Source organism: Oenanthe melanoleuca, chromosome 7 (genome assembly GCF_029582105.1).
Source record: "Oenanthe melanoleuca isolate GR-GAL-2019-014 chromosome 7, OMel1.0, whole genome shotgun sequence".
NCBI lineage: Eukaryota > Metazoa > Chordata > Aves > Passeriformes > Muscicapidae > Oenanthe > Oenanthe melanoleuca.
This window is the reverse complement of record NC_079341.1, coordinates 13,838,720-13,860,275: the sequence shown is the minus strand read 5'-3', so window position 1 is coordinate 13,860,275 and position 21,556 is coordinate 13,838,720. Positions and strand designations below refer to the sequence as shown.

General features: G+C 39.5%; 1 protein-coding gene across 4 annotated transcripts in view; it reads right to left on the bottom strand.

Annotated features, from left to right (window-relative positions):
* Positions 1–1,043: 1,043 nt before the first annotated feature.
* PDE1A (phosphodiesterase 1A) overlaps positions 1,044–21,556 on the bottom strand; it is a 143,592-nt gene continuing 123,079 nt past the window's right edge. For 2 of the 4 annotated variants that reach the window (XM_056496833.1, XM_056496834.1), the window contains 3 exons: positions 19,836–20,020; positions 4,484–4,603; positions 1,044–4,159 (listed from right to left, as the gene is read on the bottom strand). In XM_056496833.1, coding sequence (XP_056352808.1) covers positions 4,527–4,603; positions 19,836–20,020 — 262 coding nt within the window. In that variant the 3' untranslated portion in view covers positions 1,044–4,159; positions 4,484–4,526. Of the gene's footprint in view, positions 4,160–4,483; positions 4,604–9,564; positions 9,886–19,835; positions 20,021–21,556 lie in introns of all 4 variants that reach the window. The other 2 variants (XM_056496831.1, XM_056496832.1) reach the window with 2 other exon arrangements.

The window sequence follows — 21,556 nt, the reverse complement described above, 5'->3', positions numbered from 1 at the left end:
GGGGACCCATTGAATACTTAAGTGACCAGGAAAGTAAAATTATTCCGGGGAAGTAGCCTAAATATTTGCATAGTGTTTGACAAAGGGCAATCTCTTTTACTCATAGCATTAAATTAATTTCCACTCATTTTTCCATTCTGTTTTTCAAGGATGTGATTTTTTAAAAAATGCTTTAAAAGGGATGCACTCCCCTTTCAGACAAACCTTTGTTGCTAAACTATGAACACAGAAATCTCTAATCTGCTGCAGGAGAATGTAAGTCATGCTTACATTTTCCTCTTTCCCATATAATAACTCTATAGTCTGTTAAAAACAAGCATTTCAGCCACTTACCACTAGTGATCCTGATTTGTTAATTTGAAATTATTTTCATCACAGCAGTTGCTTGTTTGACTTCTGGCATCTCTACAAGAAGAAGGTCCTTTGTGCATGTAGCTCAGATAGCACCTGGAAAAGAGGAACTGCAAAGAATGTGGTATAAAGCAGTTGTCTTGATTTATTTTCATCATGTTAGGATGTTTCACCTAGTTAGGATTTGATACATGTTTGAGCCTATGGGATTCTTCCCATTCATTTTCAATCCAAGCTAAAAGGAGCCCTGTTTAATTCCATTTATACTGAACCTGGATTGTGAAATTCACACCAAGCTATGGAGGTATCTCTCAAAGTCATACCCTTCCTGAAGAATTGTTGCTAACAAGTACAGTCCCAGTGGCTCCTTCAATGTCAACCACAGCAAGAATTTTTTTGGGGGTAAAAAGTAGTTTATTGGTTATATTTTTCTTTGTGTGAGGGCTACTTTAACCATAAAGGCTAAGAAGGCAAGGCTCAGTTAAAGAAATTGTTTTCAAATGTGCTATGAGGATATGAGTGAGTTTGTGTGGCAAACTGGGACAGTAATGGAAAAATTGTGGAGTCCCAAATGGGTGAAAGTGTTGGAAATGACTATACATGCACTGCCACTTCTCAAAGACAATCATACACAAATGAATAAAAATGCTCCAGGCAATCAAATTTGTAACTAACACTCAGGAGCTTCACAATCCTTGCCCTCAAATCAGATTTATTTGGGAATATCATCATAGGAAATATGGACAAATACAGCAGAATAAAAACACACAGTTGTAGATTGCCTTCTTGAAAATTAAATTTAAAAATACTGGCTAGATCATAACCCATAACAATATTACATAATATATCTGTCATATATCTCGAGATAAAAGTACAAAATAAAACTCTTGAGGGCTCATTTATAGCTACAGCTCCTCAGTGTGCTCAATTGCAGGGTACATGCCCAGGATGCTGTGGGGGAAATGCAGATGCAAACACCATTTCTTAGGGCCCCATGCAGTGTTTTGTCAGCACAGCCTTACAGGTTTCAGAGATAAAACCACTGCTCAGGGAGAGGCTCTCTCAAAAAGCCTTTCTGCCATATGAACCCAAATTTCACCCAGCCCAAAGCCTTAAACCAACATGTGTTGGCTCTACTGGTCTTCTCCATCAAAGAAAATCCAAACAACATCCTCATCCAAACAACACACCAAGCTTTGGGTCATGTCCAGGCAAAATCTTGCTAAGAACAAAGAAAGAAAGAGAATCAGCTGGCATTAACAAAAAACTAAGGACTCTTCTTGTATTTCAGTAATATCTACCACAGTGATAAAATCTGAATAAAAATTAGCAAATAGGATTATTTATAGGAAAAATCACTCCTCTATCCTAATGAATGAGATCTGCAGGCAATGAGCACCTCCTGTGAGACCAGGAGCTCCTTCCAGCTTCTGCAGTGGGAGAGCTTGGTGCTCCTTATAACAACAGGACACTGAGAGCCCCACAGGGTGCTTCAAGTTCTCTGCAGAATCTCTTCTATTTTCTGCTTGTATTTTCAGGTGAAAATTTTTGCAGAGTAATAAATCTCAATGGGATAGAGACGCAGAAAAAAAACTTTAAGTTCTACTATGGTTAAAGTCTGAAATTGAAAATACAATGTAGAGATTAAATTCTAATTGCTTCAGAGTTTCAGTCCCTGTGAGTCATAAACTACCATGTTGAAAAACAGTCAGTAGCAAATATCTAACTGGCCTAGTTTTTAAAGATAATAGTTGTCTTTTGTTCTTTTCAAATTTGGTGGGAACTATGGATGATCTACTTATCTAAAGTAAGTTTCTGACTTCTCAGATCTTAATCAAAAAGATTTTCCACTGCCACAGCACATGGCAACTTACAATTTTAAAAAGTCTGATATGACCATTGAATTTCTTCTCTTGTCATAAGGACAATAAGAAGCCATAAGATGGTTTACATTTTATTACAAAGGAAAAAAATAGTCCAACATTCCCAAAAAGGATGCAAAGGTGCACAGAGCGGTCCAGGCTACTAACAATTTGCTCAAACACCAGCAGAGAATATATAAATTCTTGACTCTTAGCAAAAAATATTGATTGCGTTATAACATCTATGATACAGTTTCATCTGTTAATATTTCATTCGTTAACGGCACTGTACAGAAATTTGTCCATGCTAAATACAAGCCTTGGACCAGATACACAAAACAATTTAAATGTATTTTTTACATCCTATATGCACAAACATTTCTTAAGTTAAAACTATGCATACTACTTATGCATAGCACATATATGGCTTACATATTCAATGACAGGAATTCCACTTTTTGGCATGCCCTTGTCCCTGGGCTCAGAGCTTACACTCTTCCCAGCTCAATTTTGACTGCTCTGCTGTCAGAAAAGAGACAGTCAACAGGTATGGACATGTAAGGGTCCCTCAGCAAAGGTGATTGTTCATGATTCCTTCTTCAGTCGGGCACAGCGTGCCCTGGTTGAGGTGGAGCTGATGCCTGCTGAGCTCTGGTGGGTCCCTGAAGCAGCAGATGGGCAGCACACAGTCTCAGTCACCCTTGGCACAGAGCAGAGTGCCACTGCCCCCACGAGTCCCCTTCAGAGCGGACCATGGCTATCAGAAGGACTTTTTGTTCAGTGAGGTAATAACCACAGGGTCCGAAAAGGAGAGCAGGGAGCTCAGCCACCCCTGCGCCTGCAGCCTGAGCAGGACCTGGCAGCCCCTGGCAGGGCCCAGCAGGGGAAATGAGGTTGGCTCCAGCTCTGCAGGACACCAGAGGAACAGGAGGGGCCATGTGCAGCTCGAGGGAAGGAGAGATGAAAAGGGAGTTTCTTTAGGAGCACAGTTTGGTCTGGAGGGCTCATTCCGAGGCTTCTTGCAGAGGTGACTGCCTGTGTGCTGCCGCTCTTGCTGCCCCTCAAAAAGAAACAAACTCTAGCAAAGATGTTGCAGGATGCGTGTTGTCACCTTTGCATTTGAGATAAACCATGACATAAGGCCTCGGTGTCACCTTCCAATTCTGTCTGAGAGGCAACCAGCATTTTGCTGAAGTGAAGCAATTTTCATGAATTTCTGTTGCTGTCTCTTCCACCCTACAAAACAGTAAGTACCAGCTTCATGGTAGGGCTGACACCAGTGCTGATGCCTTTCAAAATATTACAGGATTCAGAATGTTTTAATGTTTAACACCAGATGCTATTCAATTACTTTCAGATTTGTTCAACACCAGTTCTGTCCATATGGCAGCCACTGCACTGGGGAAGAATCTTCATTAGCGCAGGCTGGTCAGTGTAACTTTGCAACTTCCCTGTACACTCCTCAAAAATTTATTTCCAGATATTTTAAGGAAGCTAACAAGTAGGACTTTTATGATGCATGCAGCATGATTGCATGAACAAGTATCTAGAAAGACATTTCATTTTGATTTTCCATTTGCATTGGACACCAGCAGCAGTGACACGTAACAGCAATCCCAGGCAGATGACAAACATCATGTTTCCAGGTATCTCGTGATTTACTGGAAATGTCTGGTACCAGTGATGCAACAAAGCAAGGTCCAACTTTGGCTGAAAAAATATTTGGCTAGTTTAAGAAAGCAGAATAGAAGAGGAAATAGCAACACAAAAACAACTGAAATCTTGCGAGTTTTTAGGTGCCTTGAGTTACCAGCTCAGGGTTTTACATTTTACATTTTTGAACATTTTGTTCAATCATTCTCCACAGAAAAAGGATGATCCAAAAACAAGTTGACACATAACAGCCTCTGAGATCATGAGGTAGGAGCAGCTAGAGTTCTTTTCTCCTGCAACAGAGGTCAAATGAAAATTCATAAACAAGAGATTTCTGATACTATTACTTTCCATATTTCATATACTTGAATAGAGGATGATTTATAGCATGATCATTTAGTCTGACATTAAGGATTCAGAGATTTAAAAGCACTAGCTTTCTCTTCTTTATATTGAATTTTTTTAAGGTGACATTGAAAGTGGGGTATTTTGTGTCCTAACTTCAAAATTTTGTAATTTAAGTAAAACTGGGATGGAACAAAGAGGTTAAGAATAGCACTAAGCAAGTTTTTATGGTATAAAACACTCCCCATTAAAGAAAGAAATGACTGAATTACCTGTCCTGCCTGAAATGTCAGAAGCTTTTAAGAAATAGCAAATCTAGTTCTGTACCAGTGCTTCTGTCTGCTCCGTGGCTTTTACAATGTCTTCTGATGTCTTACAGTGTTTAGGCTCACCTGGAAGATAAACAAATGTGATTGGGAACCTGAATGAGGAAGTTAACCAAGTCAAGAGAATCTGCACAGCCATAGACAGACAGAATCTACTTCCTCAAGATATTTTAAGGTTAAAATGAGGTTTCAGTCAACTGCTTTCTTTAATTCCTTTTTCACCAGAATAAGCATCAGCTTGAATTAAACAATAATTATGGTTTATCCTCAAGGCAAAAGATAGGATGAAAGCAATAGATGACAGCATGAAACAAAACTATGAAGACTTTTACATGAGTGTTAATAAAGTGGGTTTGGCTCATTTTTTCTTCCAGCTTATTGAATGTCAAAATTCACCCTCTGCAGAGTGCTGTTTAAATCCTCTTTGCTGTAGGCTTTCAAATCAGAGTCTAAGTTTCTCCCAGATAATGAAAGATGCCAGTGTCAGGTTCTAAGAACCCAGTTCAATCAGATAGGAGCAATGGCACAGAGTAACACAAGCAGCTTTCAAAGTGATACAGCATGAACCTCAAATAGAAAATCATAGACTCATAGAAGTTGCTTAAACTATTCCTTCAGTTGCTTTGAATGAGTACAGCTGAGGAATTTATACACTGAGATGGTAGGCAGGGTAGCAAACTGACAGCACTATTTACTAACTACATATAGTAACTTCTCAGTTTTATCCACTTGATCCAGGGTTCCCACCAGTAAAGAATGCTAAATGTCAAAAACGAAAAGCATAGAAATCTCAAAAGTGGAAAAGATGGCCTGGGAGAAGTTTAAAATTTATAAAAATAGGGGGAAATTCTTGAAAGCCAGAAAACAAAGTTAGAAGTAGCTGAAAGGGAAAGCAGAGGATGCATGATCTGAAAGGAAAATTGAGAGATGGCGAATTGAAGAAGAGACTGACGGTTTAGAAAAAGAATAGGAAGAGAAGAAAGAAAACTCAAGACAATAAGCATGAAGAAAGAAGAAAATTAATAAATACCTATGAATCTGCCAGTTTTGCTGTAAACAAACAAGAATTGCTACTGATTTCACCCCTGTTTAACTACCTTGGATGGTGGCAGAGTGTGCACAGCCCACTCTGTAACGTGCCCATGAGCAGATGGGCAATACTCCCCCAGCAGCATCCTACACACCACCCCTTGTTTTACATCAATTTAATGCAGGTGGAATACAAACAAGCAATACTTCAAAGGCTTTTAAAGTCTCAAAATTTGAGTAATATTAATTAGAACATGGATGTCTACAGATCTTTCAGCCTGTGGCTCTTTTTGGAAGGATTTAGCAAAATTTATTAGCATTATTATCTGTAAAAACAAAAATAAAAACAAAAACAAAAACAAAACAAAACAAAAAAAAAGGTGGGGGGGAGATAGAAAGAGTATTTAAGTAAAAGCTATTTATCTAAATTTTTAGATTTTATACTTGACACTTGAGTTTGTGGAAGCCTTAAAATGAGACAATTCACAGAATCGCAGACTAGTCTGAGTTGGAAGGGACCCACAAGGATCAGGGAGTCCAGCTCCTGGCCTTGCTCAGCACCATTGCCAAGAATCACACCATGTGTCTGAAAGACTCATCCAAATGATTCCTGAACTTTGTCAGGCTTGGTGTTGGGATCACTGCTCTGGGGAGCCTGTTCTGGTACCCAACCACCCTCTGGGTGAAGAACCTTTTTCTAATATCCAACTTAAACCTCCCCTGACACAACTTCAGGTCATTCCCTCAGGTCCTGTCACTGTCACCACAGAAAGCAGATTAGTGCTTGTCCCTCCTCTTCCCTCCATGAAGAAGTGACTGCAGTGAGTTCTCCCCTCAGTCTCCTCCAGCCTGAACAGACCCAGTGACCTCAGATGCTCCTCACACAGCTTCTGCTCCAGATCCTTCCCATCCTGTGGCCTCCTCTAGACAGTCTCTAATAGCTGAATATCTTTCTGATATTATGGTATAAATTTCAAAAAACTAAACATTAACTTCTAAGTCATATATAGCTTTTTGTTTGTGCATCAAGTTTGGGGTTTTTTGTGATAAAAAAAAATGGTTGCTAATGGCTGTTACCTTATAAACCCTATCTTTTTTATAAACACATGATTTGCTTTTTTAATCTATGTGCCAGGAGCCTGGATCACCCCAGGAGCACTAAGAAAGGAGGCAGCACAGCAATCTGCTCCTGCTCTGCTCTGGCACAGAGGGTTCCACACCACTGAGCTCCACGGGGCCACCACAGCACTGAGAGGTCACCAGGCATTTCCATGGCATGGATGATCCCCCAAAGCCACCACAAATCACTCTGGCATGTGGTTGGTGTGGATTGCCCATTGCTCTTTCCCCTGGCTGCTCCCCAGGGGCTCTCACTCACTGACTGCTGCACACTCGATGGGACTGGGCAGTCCTCTCCTGTCATACAGAGCAAAGCTACTGGCAATTGTTCTACCACAGATTTATTATCTCCCTTGCATTTTGATATTAAGGATTAATGTGGCTATCATTACAAGTGAGAAGTTAAGTTTGCCAATTAGTATTTATAAATCATTGAAATGTGGAGTCGTTTAATTAAACATAAGCAGTTTTTTAAATTAATGTTCTAATTAATAAATCACTCAGGAGAAAAGGAAAATCATCACTTAAAATATCACCTTATAATAGTTTCATTTAATCTTGTACCATTCAATTAAGTGAAAGTGAGATGATGGAGAGTAAAAAAGATATTGTGGAGAAAAACAACGTTCAGTCTCAGCTGTAGTGGCTGTAACAGTGACCCTCCCATCTTCCTCTGCACCAGCCTGGACCCAGGGCAGAGCTACTCCTGGCTACAAAAACTACACCTAGAAAGAGGTGTGCTACCAGGAGCAGAAAACAGCCCCTTTTTAATTTGTTTAGATGGGGAATCCCCTCATCATAGCACATGCAAACATTCATTGACAGTTCCCACGAATGCACACACATCACCTTCCTGTGTTCCCCAGCTGTTGTAAATGAATCACAGAAAACTAAAATGGATTCTCTGCTTTTTGTAAAAGCAGAACAATGACAGCTAACATATGAAATTTCAACCTGAATAACCATGTTGCTTTTCTTTTTCCTTTCTATCTCACCCACAGGAGCACAGGTGCTCCCTTCACCCCAGGAGTCAGCAAGCATTTTGGGCTATCCATCCTTGGGTAGCTTTCTACCCCCCCATGCTCAGTACAGCAACTACAGAAGTAGAAAAGTCCTCTTCTTGGAAGAAGCATGGAGAATGCTAACAAAGTCCTGTCAGATGTATGGTGTATCTTAGAATAGTCAAATAAGTCTAATTTGTGAAACAGGGAAAATATGTAAGGTCATATGTTTGCTACCTTCTGCTTGCTTGAAGCAGCATTCCATTGAAAATATCTGACCTTGGTTAAAAGAGTCCTGTCTGGATCCACTGGACATCAACAGAGGTGCAAAAACACTATTCAAAACCTAATGGCTTCTTGCCCATTTCATAAATTTTGCAGATTGAAATTTCAAAGCACAATGTATTCTCTAAAAAAAATTCCTGCCTTAGAAAACAAATTAGATTAGCATTTTATAAGATAAGAAATCTCTGCTCTTGATGGAAAGGTGGAATGTGAACATAGACAAAGAAACAGAGTGAACTAACTGTATGATGAGTTGCATCTGATCTCTCAAACATAATTTTTGTTGGTCAGCCATCTAAAGACCCACAAGTACAGCTACACCACAACTGCCTTCTGCCAAGCCTGAAAGAGAAAAGATGCAGATTTTCCTACTGCATTCCTCATCCAGGAGATGGGGAACTTCTCTAAGGCACTTAAGTTGAGCTTTAATACAAACCCGGTGTAAAAAATACATGTCAAAAGAGAAAATGTCAGTTATTAGACAACTTCAAATGCTGTGAAAATAATTTTAGAGTAAATATTTTGATTTAGGGCCCTAAATTAACCATCTGTTATTTCTGATGGAAAAAACCTGTCAACAATAAAAGCATGGAGCCATGGAATGTGGAAATCTAGAGTAAGTGGGAGTTTTCCATAAAAAGGCTTTTTGAGAAATATGCCAAGTCATATATTCATGTCTAAGCTAAGCATTATAAGCACTTCAATGCTGCTGCTCAGACAATGCCATACTTCTGGCATAATATTGCAAGGCTTACTGTCATTAAAGCATTAATGAGTTTCACATTTTAAGTAAAAGTGAGGAAAAGAAGTGTCATTATATCCTTGATTATTCTTATTACCCTAACACCTCAAAGCTTATTCTAACTATAAGCAAACTCAGAAAATAAAATGAAGATGCACAGTGTCTTCCTCTTCCTTTTGAGAGCATCTATTCCTCATTGCTTGGGCATGCTGCCCTTGATACTGGGTTGCAATCCCCAGATACTGGACATGGTCATCTTGTGATTAAATACCAACAATCAAAAAATATATTCTGACATTTTAGCGATTTTCTGGCTGCTCCACTTGTCTAGCAGCTATAGTCAAGAGGCTGATCTTCCTGATTAAGAGAGGGACACAGTCCCATGACTACTACAGTTGGCAAATTCCATCTTAGATTCACACTATGTTTGATACAAAGGATGTGGTTTACAAAAAAAACAATCATATTAGGTGCCCAAACTAAGGGGAACAAATATTAATAGTGTAATTGCTTATTCAAAAATAAAATGTTAGGTAGTTCTGTTTTGAAAATTTACCTTATTCTCCTGTAACAAATGGCTATTTAATTGCAAATATATACCTTTAAATTATTCTAAAACCACTCTTCAAGTTCAACTAAAATATATTCTCTAAAGAATTTTCTAGTAGATCCCAAATAGCTGATATCAAGAAGTTGATACTGTTTATATGCTTCTGTTTGATGTTTTAGGATACTACCACTTTTACCCAGGCCTGAAGAAACTGTCCTAGGCAGGTGGTTTGTACAACACCTGATTTCAATATTTTACAATGCTGTTGACAGGGAGATACCAGACACTGCTGCAGCTTCACCCTGGACAGCTCCATGGGCTGGCTGGCTCTGTGCTGAAGCATTACCATTCAGTGGGTCTGCATGCTGTGTCTCTTGCTGGGCATCGCTGGGATCTTTCTGGTTCGGATCAGAGTTAGTGCACTTTTCTGAGCTGGATCCATCACTCAGAGGAGTGTCCAAAGAGACTACTTGTAGGACGATGGATCTGGGAGGACAGGTTGTACCATCACTTCCCTGACTACTCTCATTTTGTGTCCTTGTTGCCTCTTCCTGTAACTGTGCATCTGTGGAATTTCTGCTTTGGTCTTTTTCCTGTTCACCAACATTTTTCACAAGTTCTTCTACAAAGAGGGAACAAAATAGGTGAATTAGATAAGAAGGATATGCCACAATTTTTTGATTTCAGAGTAGTGACAGATAGAGCTGCACACAGGAACACTGTGAACATCAGTTTCTGCATGAGGCCATGCCCACTGTGTTTAATACAGGTCAGAGTTTGCTCCTGATTGCACGACTGCAGCCGAACCATAGCAGTCCTCTTTGTGGTTTGATGTCTAAGATGTACCTCTATTTGGCCATAATACAGAGCAAGGAGCATCATCAGCCAGCAGTAGGAAGGGAGCAGGAGGAGCCCTTGCTTCAGGCACATCCCTCTGCAGTGGTGTTTGCCAACATAGGACTAGGAAGAGCAGAACTCATCAGTTCTGCAAGAGACAGAGGGCGTCCCATGCTGGGGATGGGGCAGGCATCAGAACTGAGGGGAAGCCCTGAAGGAAATTGGCCTATGAACCTGGAGAATCCAAACCATCAGGTTTGGAACAAGCTGGAACAGGCTGTAGGGGTTATGTGTGTGCTGTCCAGCACTGCTGTCATTTTGGCTAATGGCACAAACAGAACAGGAAGGAACAAATATTTCCCCTGTGCTTCAGGGGACAGCAGCAACAGGAAAAAATAATGTTTGTGCAAGACTCTACTGCTTGCTCTGTTGCAGAGGCTTGGGGAACAGTACAAATGGAATGGCCCAGAGTAAAAGGAGAAAGAACAGAATAGCACAGAGAGATGGCTCCAGGAATAACTAGATGGAAAAGAAACAGAGAATGGAAAACTTGTGATGGCAGGTGAAGAGTCCAACAAAAAATAGATGTACCATTCTTCATGAAGGGCCTATTTGCCTTGTTATTATAATCTGTATTTCATAAATTTAGAATTTAGAATCTGTACACTAGTATAGAAGATACCAAATACTGTCAATTACTGTCAGCGGGCAGTCCCCAGAAACTCTGATTATGAGTGACCAGTGCAAATCCAAGCCACAAGTGATTGTACATGACAACTGAAAGATAACCCAGACTGTGAGCACATTTTTATTGCTGTCAGCATTTGGCACCACCTCACTTTTCTAAATATAGAGAAAAGTTCTCCCTGAAGTACAATTTAGTTTATGAAATGGGATGGAAGGGAATACCTTCAAACCTGAATTGATGTGCAGAAGCATAAAGTGGTTAATTTCCTTTTTTGTCATTTATACTTTCTAGTATACTTTCTTTCAATCAAGAACTTTAAAACTTGAGCAGTTTCTACATTCCTAAACCATTTTTTCCAAAACTTTAGAGTCCTGCTTGGTTTGGATTCCAAATCTTCTGAAACTTGGACAGGAAGTCTTTTTCTACAGACTTCAATGTAGCTCTTACAAAGAAGAGGTTGGGCTAAAGCCATTGAGAAATATGTATATGGAACTTGATGCAAGTTATGTTCAATCTAGAGACATTGTTTAAAGCATCTGTCACTCATGATATAATCGACCTACATAAAGCTTTTTTCCTAAGAAAGAGATTTACATGCCATATCCGCCTCCAAATGGCACAACTACATTTTTCCTTAGCTTCATAAAAAACCTCAAGGAAATGCAAAGATAAAATATTTCACATGCTCTTCAGATTCATCAGTAAGTTAAAAAAAGGAAAGTTGATTTAAGAGCGCACATAAAACTGTAATATTAATGTAGGTCATGCTGGTGAGAGATTTTTTAACCAAAAAGCTAGTAAGAAGAGAGTATTTTTCTCCCTGAATGTTGTTTCAGTACTATTCTAGCCAGAATTCAGGTATATCTTGGTGTAACTGGATGGCTAACCATTTTATTCTCATATGACAAAGCTCAGAATATTCATACATGCAAAATCCACTATAATTTTTTATTCTTAAAGTTGAATAGCCAAACTTAAAATTGTTCTCATTCACTCCCTAGCAAACTTAAACTGGCAAATGAAGGTTAAGAGCTTCATCATAACAACTCTGATGGCTTGTTCTTGACCTATGTCATGATGGTCTCCAATTTCTATGACTGCCCTTGAGATGAACTCCAATTTGTCTGTTTAAGGGTACCTAAACCAGAGCCAAACTCTGACTTGGAACTAACTGATGGATGGAGCTTTGAAATGAAGTATCTCTGCACCAAGATACACTTGGTAATACACCAGATAAAAGTTGTGCCTTTGCATTCAAACTGGTGTGAGCCCACTGGTGGTGGGAGGGACTGAGTCTGAGCAGCCCCAAGTGCAAAATTCTCTATGATGATATCACAAGGGTCATTAAGATCCCCCTCTGTTTTCTTAGTATTGAGTCTCTCACTTGCTGGACATCTGACTCTATGTTCTGACTTGCTTTCCTCCACTCAGCTTTAATCCACTGCTAGAAGGATGAAAAATACTGGGTTCTTGTGGTATGTCATATTGTGGAATATGAATGTGCTGGGAAAATACAGATTTCTGCTTTCTATAACAACTAATAATTGTACTCTATGTTATGTAGGACTTTTATATTGCATATAATACTTGGAACTCTCTATAATTTCTGCTGTCCTAGATGACTCTGATGAAACAGAATTATCTAGCAGTCTAAATGAGGCTGAGACTGGGATAGGGACCAAATAACCAGAATTCAAGCAGGGGACTGCTAAATTAATCCTACTAGTGTAAAATAAATGGAGCTGGCAGGATGTCTGACCCCCACTGCTGTGCAGGAGCAACTGCAATAAATACTGTGGCAGTCTCTGCCTCCAGCCAGCTACAAAGTGCTGGGACCCTCTGCTGCCCCTCACCCTGCACTGGGCAGAGCAAGCTCCCCTTCCTATGGGCACATTACCATGGCCAGCCAGAGATGGAAATGGGGTCTGTTAAATTAACCAGGTAATCTGGCATTTGCAACAGTCTCAACATTCAATAAGAACAAATAGATTAATAATATATAAAAGACTAAACAACCATCCATCTTGGCCCTCAGAAAACTTTTTGGCTTTTTAGGGCCAGAAGAGCTCAGGGATTGTCACAGCCATTCAGGTAAAGGCAGGCAGGGGTATGTTGTGCAGTGCAGTCAACTCAGGGTGTTGTTGTTGCTAGTGGTTTTTCTCCCTCTGCTTTAACTTGGCAAAAGTGCCAGCAGCCAGGCCTGTATTTTTCAGCTGTTGGGTTTGTTTTCTTCACAAGAATCCAAGTGTTATTCAGCAAAATTTATGTGAATTCCTCTATAAAATAAATGGCTTCTCCTAATTGGTCTGTTAGGGGTGACTTGAGTTTATCCCTCTGTTCTGCATTTCTGTGCTGTTTCTGAAATCCTGCCTTAAGGCACAGTCCTTTATGAGAAGGAACAACGGCATTTGACACATAAACATGATAGAAGTGGTGCCTTTCTGTCCTTGTGTTCAGGCTGGTCTATTGGCAAAATAACAGTAATACAATATTTTGTTTGGAAAACTGGCAGAACTCACAAGGCAATAGCCAAATTTCAGAATAGTTGAAAAATTCTGGTAGTCAGTAATTTTGTATTTGAAGAAAATGTCTTAACTAGTGAAGGTAACTTCTTTCCTCTCTTCTTTTAATTAGATTACACTCTTCATTAAGTCACTAGGGTGCATTTTGGAACTTTCTCTTCTGTATATGTCCATCAACTTTATTTTCCTCACCTTCCTGTAGTACACAGAGCATTCAACTGCTATGACCTGCACAGCACATGGCTTATAAATTACCTTCCTGTTTAGAGCAACTGCATCACTTGAGCATGTCTTGATTTAACAGGGATGGACAGGAAAAACAAAAGAGCCAAGTACAAGCAGGACATCTCAAACCAGCGAATGGCAGAGACTGTAAACCCCAGTAAAACTAATATCTGCTCAATCACACTGCGATTTTCGTTGGCTGTGTTGAATATAAGCTACAATTCTTTACCCTTACAGAAAGACATGATGACATGAACGTTTTAACAGTTAGAAAACTACTGAATTAGAGAGGAAAGCTGTTAATCTTCACTAAGAATTAATGCATTTGAGAACTCAGTAATGAAGAATGCTGCTGGATGTTATGGAATCTCTGTGTATATATGACAAACTTCGATTTCTAGGTTTGTCTGCCTTTTTTACTGTAAAACAAAATTCCAGAAAGCAGTGACAGAAAACTGGAACCAGAACAACATGGGAAGGAAATATTCCTTTCTAGAATACAGGTTCTCACATCAGCCATTTTAAAGAGAAATGACAAGACTAGGACAGAGTATCAAAATTCCGCAGAGAGGAGAGGACTGATCCTGGTGCCTCTAGAGCTACCAAGTAAGTTTAAAGACATGTCCAAAAGTTCCCAAACAACCATGATTCTCCCTAAACAACCATTTTCAAACCCAAGAAAACATTGCAGTAACCGACAGAGTCATTTAGATACTGATTCCTTCCACTTTCAACTCCTCATGCAAATTTCATCACAGTTATAGAAGTATATAAAACCACTGCAAACCATGCAATCCAGTGGCACTTAATGTTACAGCTTTATGTCATATAGAAAAAGTAACAGAGACTAAATTAGCTAATTAAATCAAAACTTTTCACTAAAGAATTTGGTTAAAAGCAATTTGTGAGTTTATGGTTTCCTGGGGTTGCTACCTCCACTTTTTTCTTCTCTTTTGCTGTTTAGCTGTAAGCACAGGGGCTTGAATGCTGGAACTTTTGGGACAGGGAATGGAAGGGACATGCTGCTGTGAGCCTGCTAGAGGGAAAAGGTGCTTTAAGTGGTGCAGCCTGTTATGTGCAGAGATGGGCCAGCTCTCTGATGTGTACTCCAGGGAGGTAAAAAAGAGTTCAGGGAGGTAAAAAAAACAGTTCAGGTCAGCTACCATTATTTAGTCTGTGATTTACCAAGTATTGCCAATACCAAACATTTCTTCATACTCTTAGCTCAACCCACTCCTTGCACGTACTCAGACCATGCTGAAAAATTCTCCTTTTCCCACTTAACACGTTTCTGAATTAGCTCAAAAACTGCTTATGACCTAAGCTTTTTAGCACTGCAATTAAAATCACTGTCACTGGCACTAGATGGGACTCCTTTAGCCTCCTGAATTGATTATTTTCCAGCAGATTAAAAGCGTCCATTAGGGTAGATTTCATGTGCCAAGCTGTCAGTCAGTTTCTGTGACTGTCACACACATCCTCCCACAGCCCGCCCTTCCTAGCGGCTGCTAAGTCACATTAACATGCCATCAGATCATCACTCTCAGATTTTCACTTTTCGGCAGCTGCTACTCTCTTCTTCCTGAGTCTGCAGAGAAAATCTTTCAGACAAAATGGAACTGAACCCTGTGGTTATTGTGACTGCAAGTGTGCAGAACTGAAAGTGCCCGAGGGGAGCCTGCAGGTACCATGCACAGGCCTTTCAGAGGAGACATTTGTTATTCAAAATTGCTGCCCTTGGGGGGAAAAACAGCTGATCTCCACTCCAAAGATGCAATAGTTGTTATTTTGTCACATTTTTACCACCAAAATTAAGCAGAGGTCAGTGTGAGAGACTGGTTCAGCCTCACACATGTTTTTTTATCCCACTTTGATGAGGTCAGCCATCCCAGACACACACTTTGGAGTCATGCAGCCCAGGGCACTGCCAAAAGTGTTGGGGACAATATTTGGCACTGATGTCTTTCCATACAGATAATGCAAACTTGGGTCGGTCCTGTAACACTTAATTCTTTACAAGAGGTACATAACTGAGATGAAAGCAATAAGTTTGTTCTACAACTGCTGTTGTATTATCCTGAAGATGGGCCCATTTGATTGGCAGCTGGACCTTTGGTGTGTCTGCAAACCCTTGTTGTTATATAAACTCAGGTGAGTGTCCTGAGCTGCCTGTGCCTCTTTCTGTTCATTATAGACAGAAAATAATGATACTTTTTTATCCCTGTAACTTTATTTACTGTGATATCTACTGAAGAGATTAAAGCATGTAAATCATGTAAAGCATGATTACTAGTCCATACCCTTACAATCTGTTAAGAGTACCTGAGCTTGCCAAGCACAGACCAACTTTATTACTAAATCTTTGGAACATTTTTATAAAACAAATTAGTTATGAATAAAGGAATAAACATCGTATTTTTAAAATTTAAAAAAATTGTCTGAGATTATGTTCTAAGAAATGCACCGTGGAGGATCCTACAAGATAGTTATATTATTCCCAACAAGTTTTGTTTTTCTTACAGCTTTCTCAGTAGGTCAATAACTTTCAGACCTTAAAATCCACTTAGAACACATATTCTCCAATGAAAAAACCTCTCAGATACATCTGAGCACATTTACTGCCCATTTGCTACAGTAAAATAATTGCAAACAGCGGCAGCCATCAACAATACATGTAGTAAAAAGCACAGGATGTAATGGCATCTTTATCACTGTGTTGAGTTGAACAGAGACAGATTATCTGGTGATTGGGGCTTGGAATATTAATTAAACATCAAGGCTTTCAAATTAGATTCCCAGATGTTTGATCATTATGGTAATTCCCTGTTAACAGCATTCCCTGAAAAGCCTGAGAAACATTCCTCAAATTCTCCAGTGGTGAAAGGTTGAAGACCCTTAGGCTATAGAGCTCTGAGCTCCACTGCATCAATTACAGAGACATGGCCTTTTTAGCAAAGAGGAGCCATCCTATTTACTGAGCCTTCTGTTTAGGAGGCTCTCAAACAGCTGCCTAGGTAGATAAACACTTTCCTTACTAACCAGGGCCTTTCCAAAAACAAAGCATGCTGTTCCTTGCACAGGCTTCTTGCTCTGAATCAAGTCTCAACAGCAACAATCTTTTCAGGGAGAGGCAGTGCCAGCATCTCCAGGAAAGCTTCCCTGTCAGCAGCACTGTCAGTGAGAATCTGTCTTTTCCTCTGGACTGCCTGGCACAGGAGCCAGACCATCTTCTCTGGCTCTTGCTGAGGGAGCCCTTGCTCCAGCTGCACTACCAGTGCTACATGCATAACCCTATCCTGAAAAGCTGGCATGAGTTCAGGTCATCCTCAGGAAATTATATGGAATGTTGCTAGTTTCTTTCTGTATTCCTTGTGCATCTGTAGTACTACATTTTATCGAGACAACTTCTCCTGAGCCTGTGAACTAAACTGGGAACAATATCTGGTGTTTGCAGAGCTCACTGACAGGAATGCAGATGGCTCCTTTAGCAGCACAAGCTCTGTTTGTCATAGTCAGCTCAGGAAGTGTTTGAAGATCTGCAGAGAGCCTCAGCCTGTTTACTACCACACCACCGTGCTCACACATGAGACCTCCTCAGTGCACCCAGCAATTTGTGGCTTGTCATAAATCATCTAGCCAGGAACCATGATGGCACTTCTTTCACCTGGCAGTGATCTCTCTCTGACATCTCTTCTCTCAGTACATGCTCCTACTAACATATGAATAAAACACAACTTCAAACATATGCCCAAAGCAGCCTAAAGATTTTCCATCAAGCATGGAGTCACAGAAGGTAGCATGAGATCTAGGCAGGATGGGACTAACCATCTGAAGTTCAAGGGCTCAGCTTATTCACTTACAAGCTTAGTCAAATGTGGCAAATCTGAAAAGAATTTCAAGTGGAAGGGGGATTCAGTGCAATATTTTTTATTCTTTACTAGATGTTAATTTTGCACAGCCTGATTGAGGATTTTCAGCCTTTGCTGGTTTCAGCTTCTGAGCAGATACACTGGACCAGTAGAAGAAGACTCCCTTTTCCATTAAGTGACAAGGATTATGTGCTACCTCAGAAAGTGCTCTATAGAAGGCTATTGTTACTTCACAAAAAAATTCTTTTACAGCAGTCCTTAGGGCCTGCTTAGGCCATCCATGTATGGATGCAGACACTCCATTCCAAATGAATGGAAAATATAACTTCACAGAACCTATATAATCCACCCCACAGCTGTTAATTAAAAAAAAAAAACAAAACAAAACAAAAAAAACCAACACCTTACTATCTGTTTACTAACAAAATATAAATGTGTACTCAAAACTGCTTGCATTATTCACAAGGATTCCTCTACAGGCTAATCAGGCCCCCTGAAGGTCTCTATGCCATGCTCCAGTCAAATGCAGATGTAGCTGCAAGTAGCCTCTTTGTGGCAGCAGATCTCTATAAATCCTTTCCTCTCAGAGTGGTTCAAAAACCAGATTCAGCCACAATCACACAGAGACAATATTGTTCATCAGGCTCTGGCCCCAACACCAGCTATTTTCACTTACCCATTAGCTTTCCTAATGTATGTTTTACTGCAATTCCATAATTCTGTTCAGGAAGTACTCAGACATGCTTTATTACTCAAGTTGATGGAAGAAAAGGAGGTTAGGACAACCACAGTTTCAACAAAATCCATGGAGCCTTGAACATTAACATCTCTGTTTGTCAGAGTACAAAGTGTGCCCAGAGTTTCCTGGATTTTGCTGGGCCTCTCATGGATATTGACTGCAACCTTATCCAAAATAATTTTTAAATCTCTTGCAGCAAGTAGCTTTGTGTTTTCAATGCCTGTCAACAAGCCAGTAAATCTGGGCTAAATATATCAGTAATCTATAGAGCACAACAAAGCACTGGGAATGAAGGGGAAACAGTGCCCTTGGAAGCACTGTGCACCTCCAGACCAACATACCAAAAAGTTGATGTACCAGAATCAAACTGGTTATTTCTGTGTAACTGCAAATGGCAGACTTCCAGACAAGTTCTCCATTATGCCACACTGAAGGACTTTCATGTCACCAGCTCAGGGCTGCTTGATTTCTGTAGCTAAGTGGCCTTGGGCACTCTGGTGGTCTTCTATTTTTATTTCTATTTTTTCCTTTTCACCAGCCATTATTAGTTGGGCAACACCAAAGGAAGCAATTGGTTATATAAAGCTTCTCATGGAGAAGGGACAATATTAATGGAATCCTCTCCTCAGATGCCCCTTCCACCTGACTCTTTCAAACCTTTGTCACTAAAGATGTATGGAAGCTCATTCTTAATATCCACCTAATGAGAATATTCGTTTGCAATTTAGCACTAAATTAGATTTTAACACTGTTCAGCACTGTTTTTCTGTCTTGTCTGACACCTCTTTGGGGAAAAAAGATGTTGATTTGGATGATGGGATGAAAAACAAAGCTGGCACTAGGTTCCAGGATACCATTCCCACCTGCCAGTATCAGGTAATGTACAGCAAGATGAGTCTCAGCAGTGAGATGATGTGCTGAAATATTCCAGGTACTTACTAGGAAATAACACAGATTGTGGACAAAATATTCCCAAATGGTATTCACTTAACTTGGATTGAAGCTATAAACTCTTTTCAACAGTTATCACTCAGGTGACTGAAAAACATTTCACTCAGGTAACTGTAATTTCAGATGATTTTCAGGTATTGGTCATGAACTGAGATGCTTGGTGCAGGTTTGGCTTTATTAACTCTCTACTGGCAAATGAAGAGTCACTTTTGGCTTGCTTGGGTCTAATGCATGCAGTGATTGCCCAAATCTTTAGATCCACTGGGTCATTTAAATAATTGCCTACAGCAGAGTCCCAAGAAGCCTGCAATACTGAATTTTGTTCCATACAGTGGGGAAAAAAATAGCATTTCTAATGGCAAAGTGCAACTTTTATGTTTCTGAAGAAATGTGGCAGTACACACCACTTTGAATTGTTGATTTTGGCATTTTAAGCAGATGTCAGTATCAGTTACAATTAAAGGTGCAAGAATGCAGATTTCTAAACCAGACCTCTAAAGATTAGTTGTGCCTTATTGCATAAGCTATACAATTTACTCTCATCCCCCTAACCACCTACACCTCTTTGGCCTCCTGGGGGAGCAAAACACGACCATCTGAAACAAACATCAAGACATAAAATATATGAATGCAAGACAACTAAGCATTTTTACAGGTTGATAGAAATTTTAAAATGGAAGTTGGTGAGATCTTAGGGAGTAACCTATAAAAATATTTCACATATCATTTAACATATCATACCTTCTGCTGCTAATTCTTTCCATCTTTCTTTGTTTGCTTGAATGATCTTCATCAGGTTGTCCTTGAAGCCCCTTAGGTCTACAGTTGCTAGAGAATTTTCTGTGTGAGTGCCTCCATCACCTGTACTTTTAAACCCAGGTCGTCTTTGTGCTTCAGCATTGCTTACTGCTCCCAAACTATTTTGGCTGGACAAGGGAAAGAAAACCCAAATTAGAAACACAGTCAGGCAATTTTAATAATACACAAACAGTTCATGTCAATCAAGAGCTTAGGAACTGACTTGAAAAAATAGTGTTGTACCAGAGTGTGCCTAAGATACAAGATGTCTTGCTGACCATTTTCCAGGGAATTCTTGAAAAAAAGTGACAGCTGAAAATACATTACTTGTAATCCAGTTCTTAAAAGAATGTTTACACAGCCATTTCAGAGCAGCTTCTTAGCTGTGTTTTTGAACAGTGAATGATATCTTTGGGTCTCACAGGAAAGACATCTGATTGTTATTTTCTGACTCATTTATAAAAAGGAAGGCATGATGTATATGACAGGTGAGTTTTGCCTGAGCTGAAAATTCTCTTCATTCTACAAACCTTCAAGTGTAGTCAAAGCAGGATTTAAGTGGTTTAAAATCCACTAAATAGAGACCCCAGGCTTACATCTACAGATAAGTAGAAGTGAAATTATCCATATCTGCATATGGTGGGAAAAAAAAAGAAGGAATGATCATTTTTTTCTTAGAATTAAAAAATAAGACCTATTTCCAACCTTGTGCAGGCACTCATGTCTTAATAGCTTTGTTTGCTCAACTTTGCTGCATGGTTTATCTCATTGGTACCACAGACAGATGTTAATATGCATACAAACGGGGTTCCATTAATCAGAAAATAATTGCAGTGAACATACCAACAAGAACTTCACCAGAAGAGTTAACTGTAATTTCCATGTGCTCCAGAGATGTTGAATGGGATAAAATGGAAAGAACAGGCCATAATTCTAATGTTTTCCAGGCACCATCTCATGGTGTCCACACAGTGTGTATGCAATTCTCTGGCTCAGACTTTCCTTATCATGCTATGGGCTCTCCACTCTCCTCATAAGTGTGGCACTTGATTCCATACAAAGAAAAATTCCCTCTGTCCTCCATCTCACCTGAGAAAGTCTTGCTGGATCATAAGCCTTTTTTCATTTGCCATTCAGTCATGAACATCAACCAAAAATGAAGCCTAAAGCTGCTAATCATTTGCAGGTGCTAATCACTCATTTGTGAAGGACTATGTAAACAAATTTGTTATCAGTAATACCTTAGTTTAGCACTGTTCTCCAAAACACTAAGAATAGCATCATAAATACATACTTCTAACAATTTCTTCTTGCTTCTAGTAAACAAAAGATAGGAAACAGCTAGAGTCACCCTTTTGTTACTGAAATCTAACTAATGCCCAGCAAATAAAAATTTGCCTTGCAGACTTATCATTTAGTAATCTCAGTGAAAGTTCAAATTACAGTTTTTAAACGAAATAAAACATTATAACAGAGGCAGTACTTGTAAAGGCAGTATCTGATTATTCAAAAATGCTTTCAGCAAGGAGTCACTTAGATTACATTGTTGTAGCTGCTTTGCCTTATAGGTACAGGAATTTAAATAACCCACTGCAAAGATCATATTTTAAAAAATGTAGAAATAAATTTCATTATTTGCATGTGTTTATACTGACCATTACTGA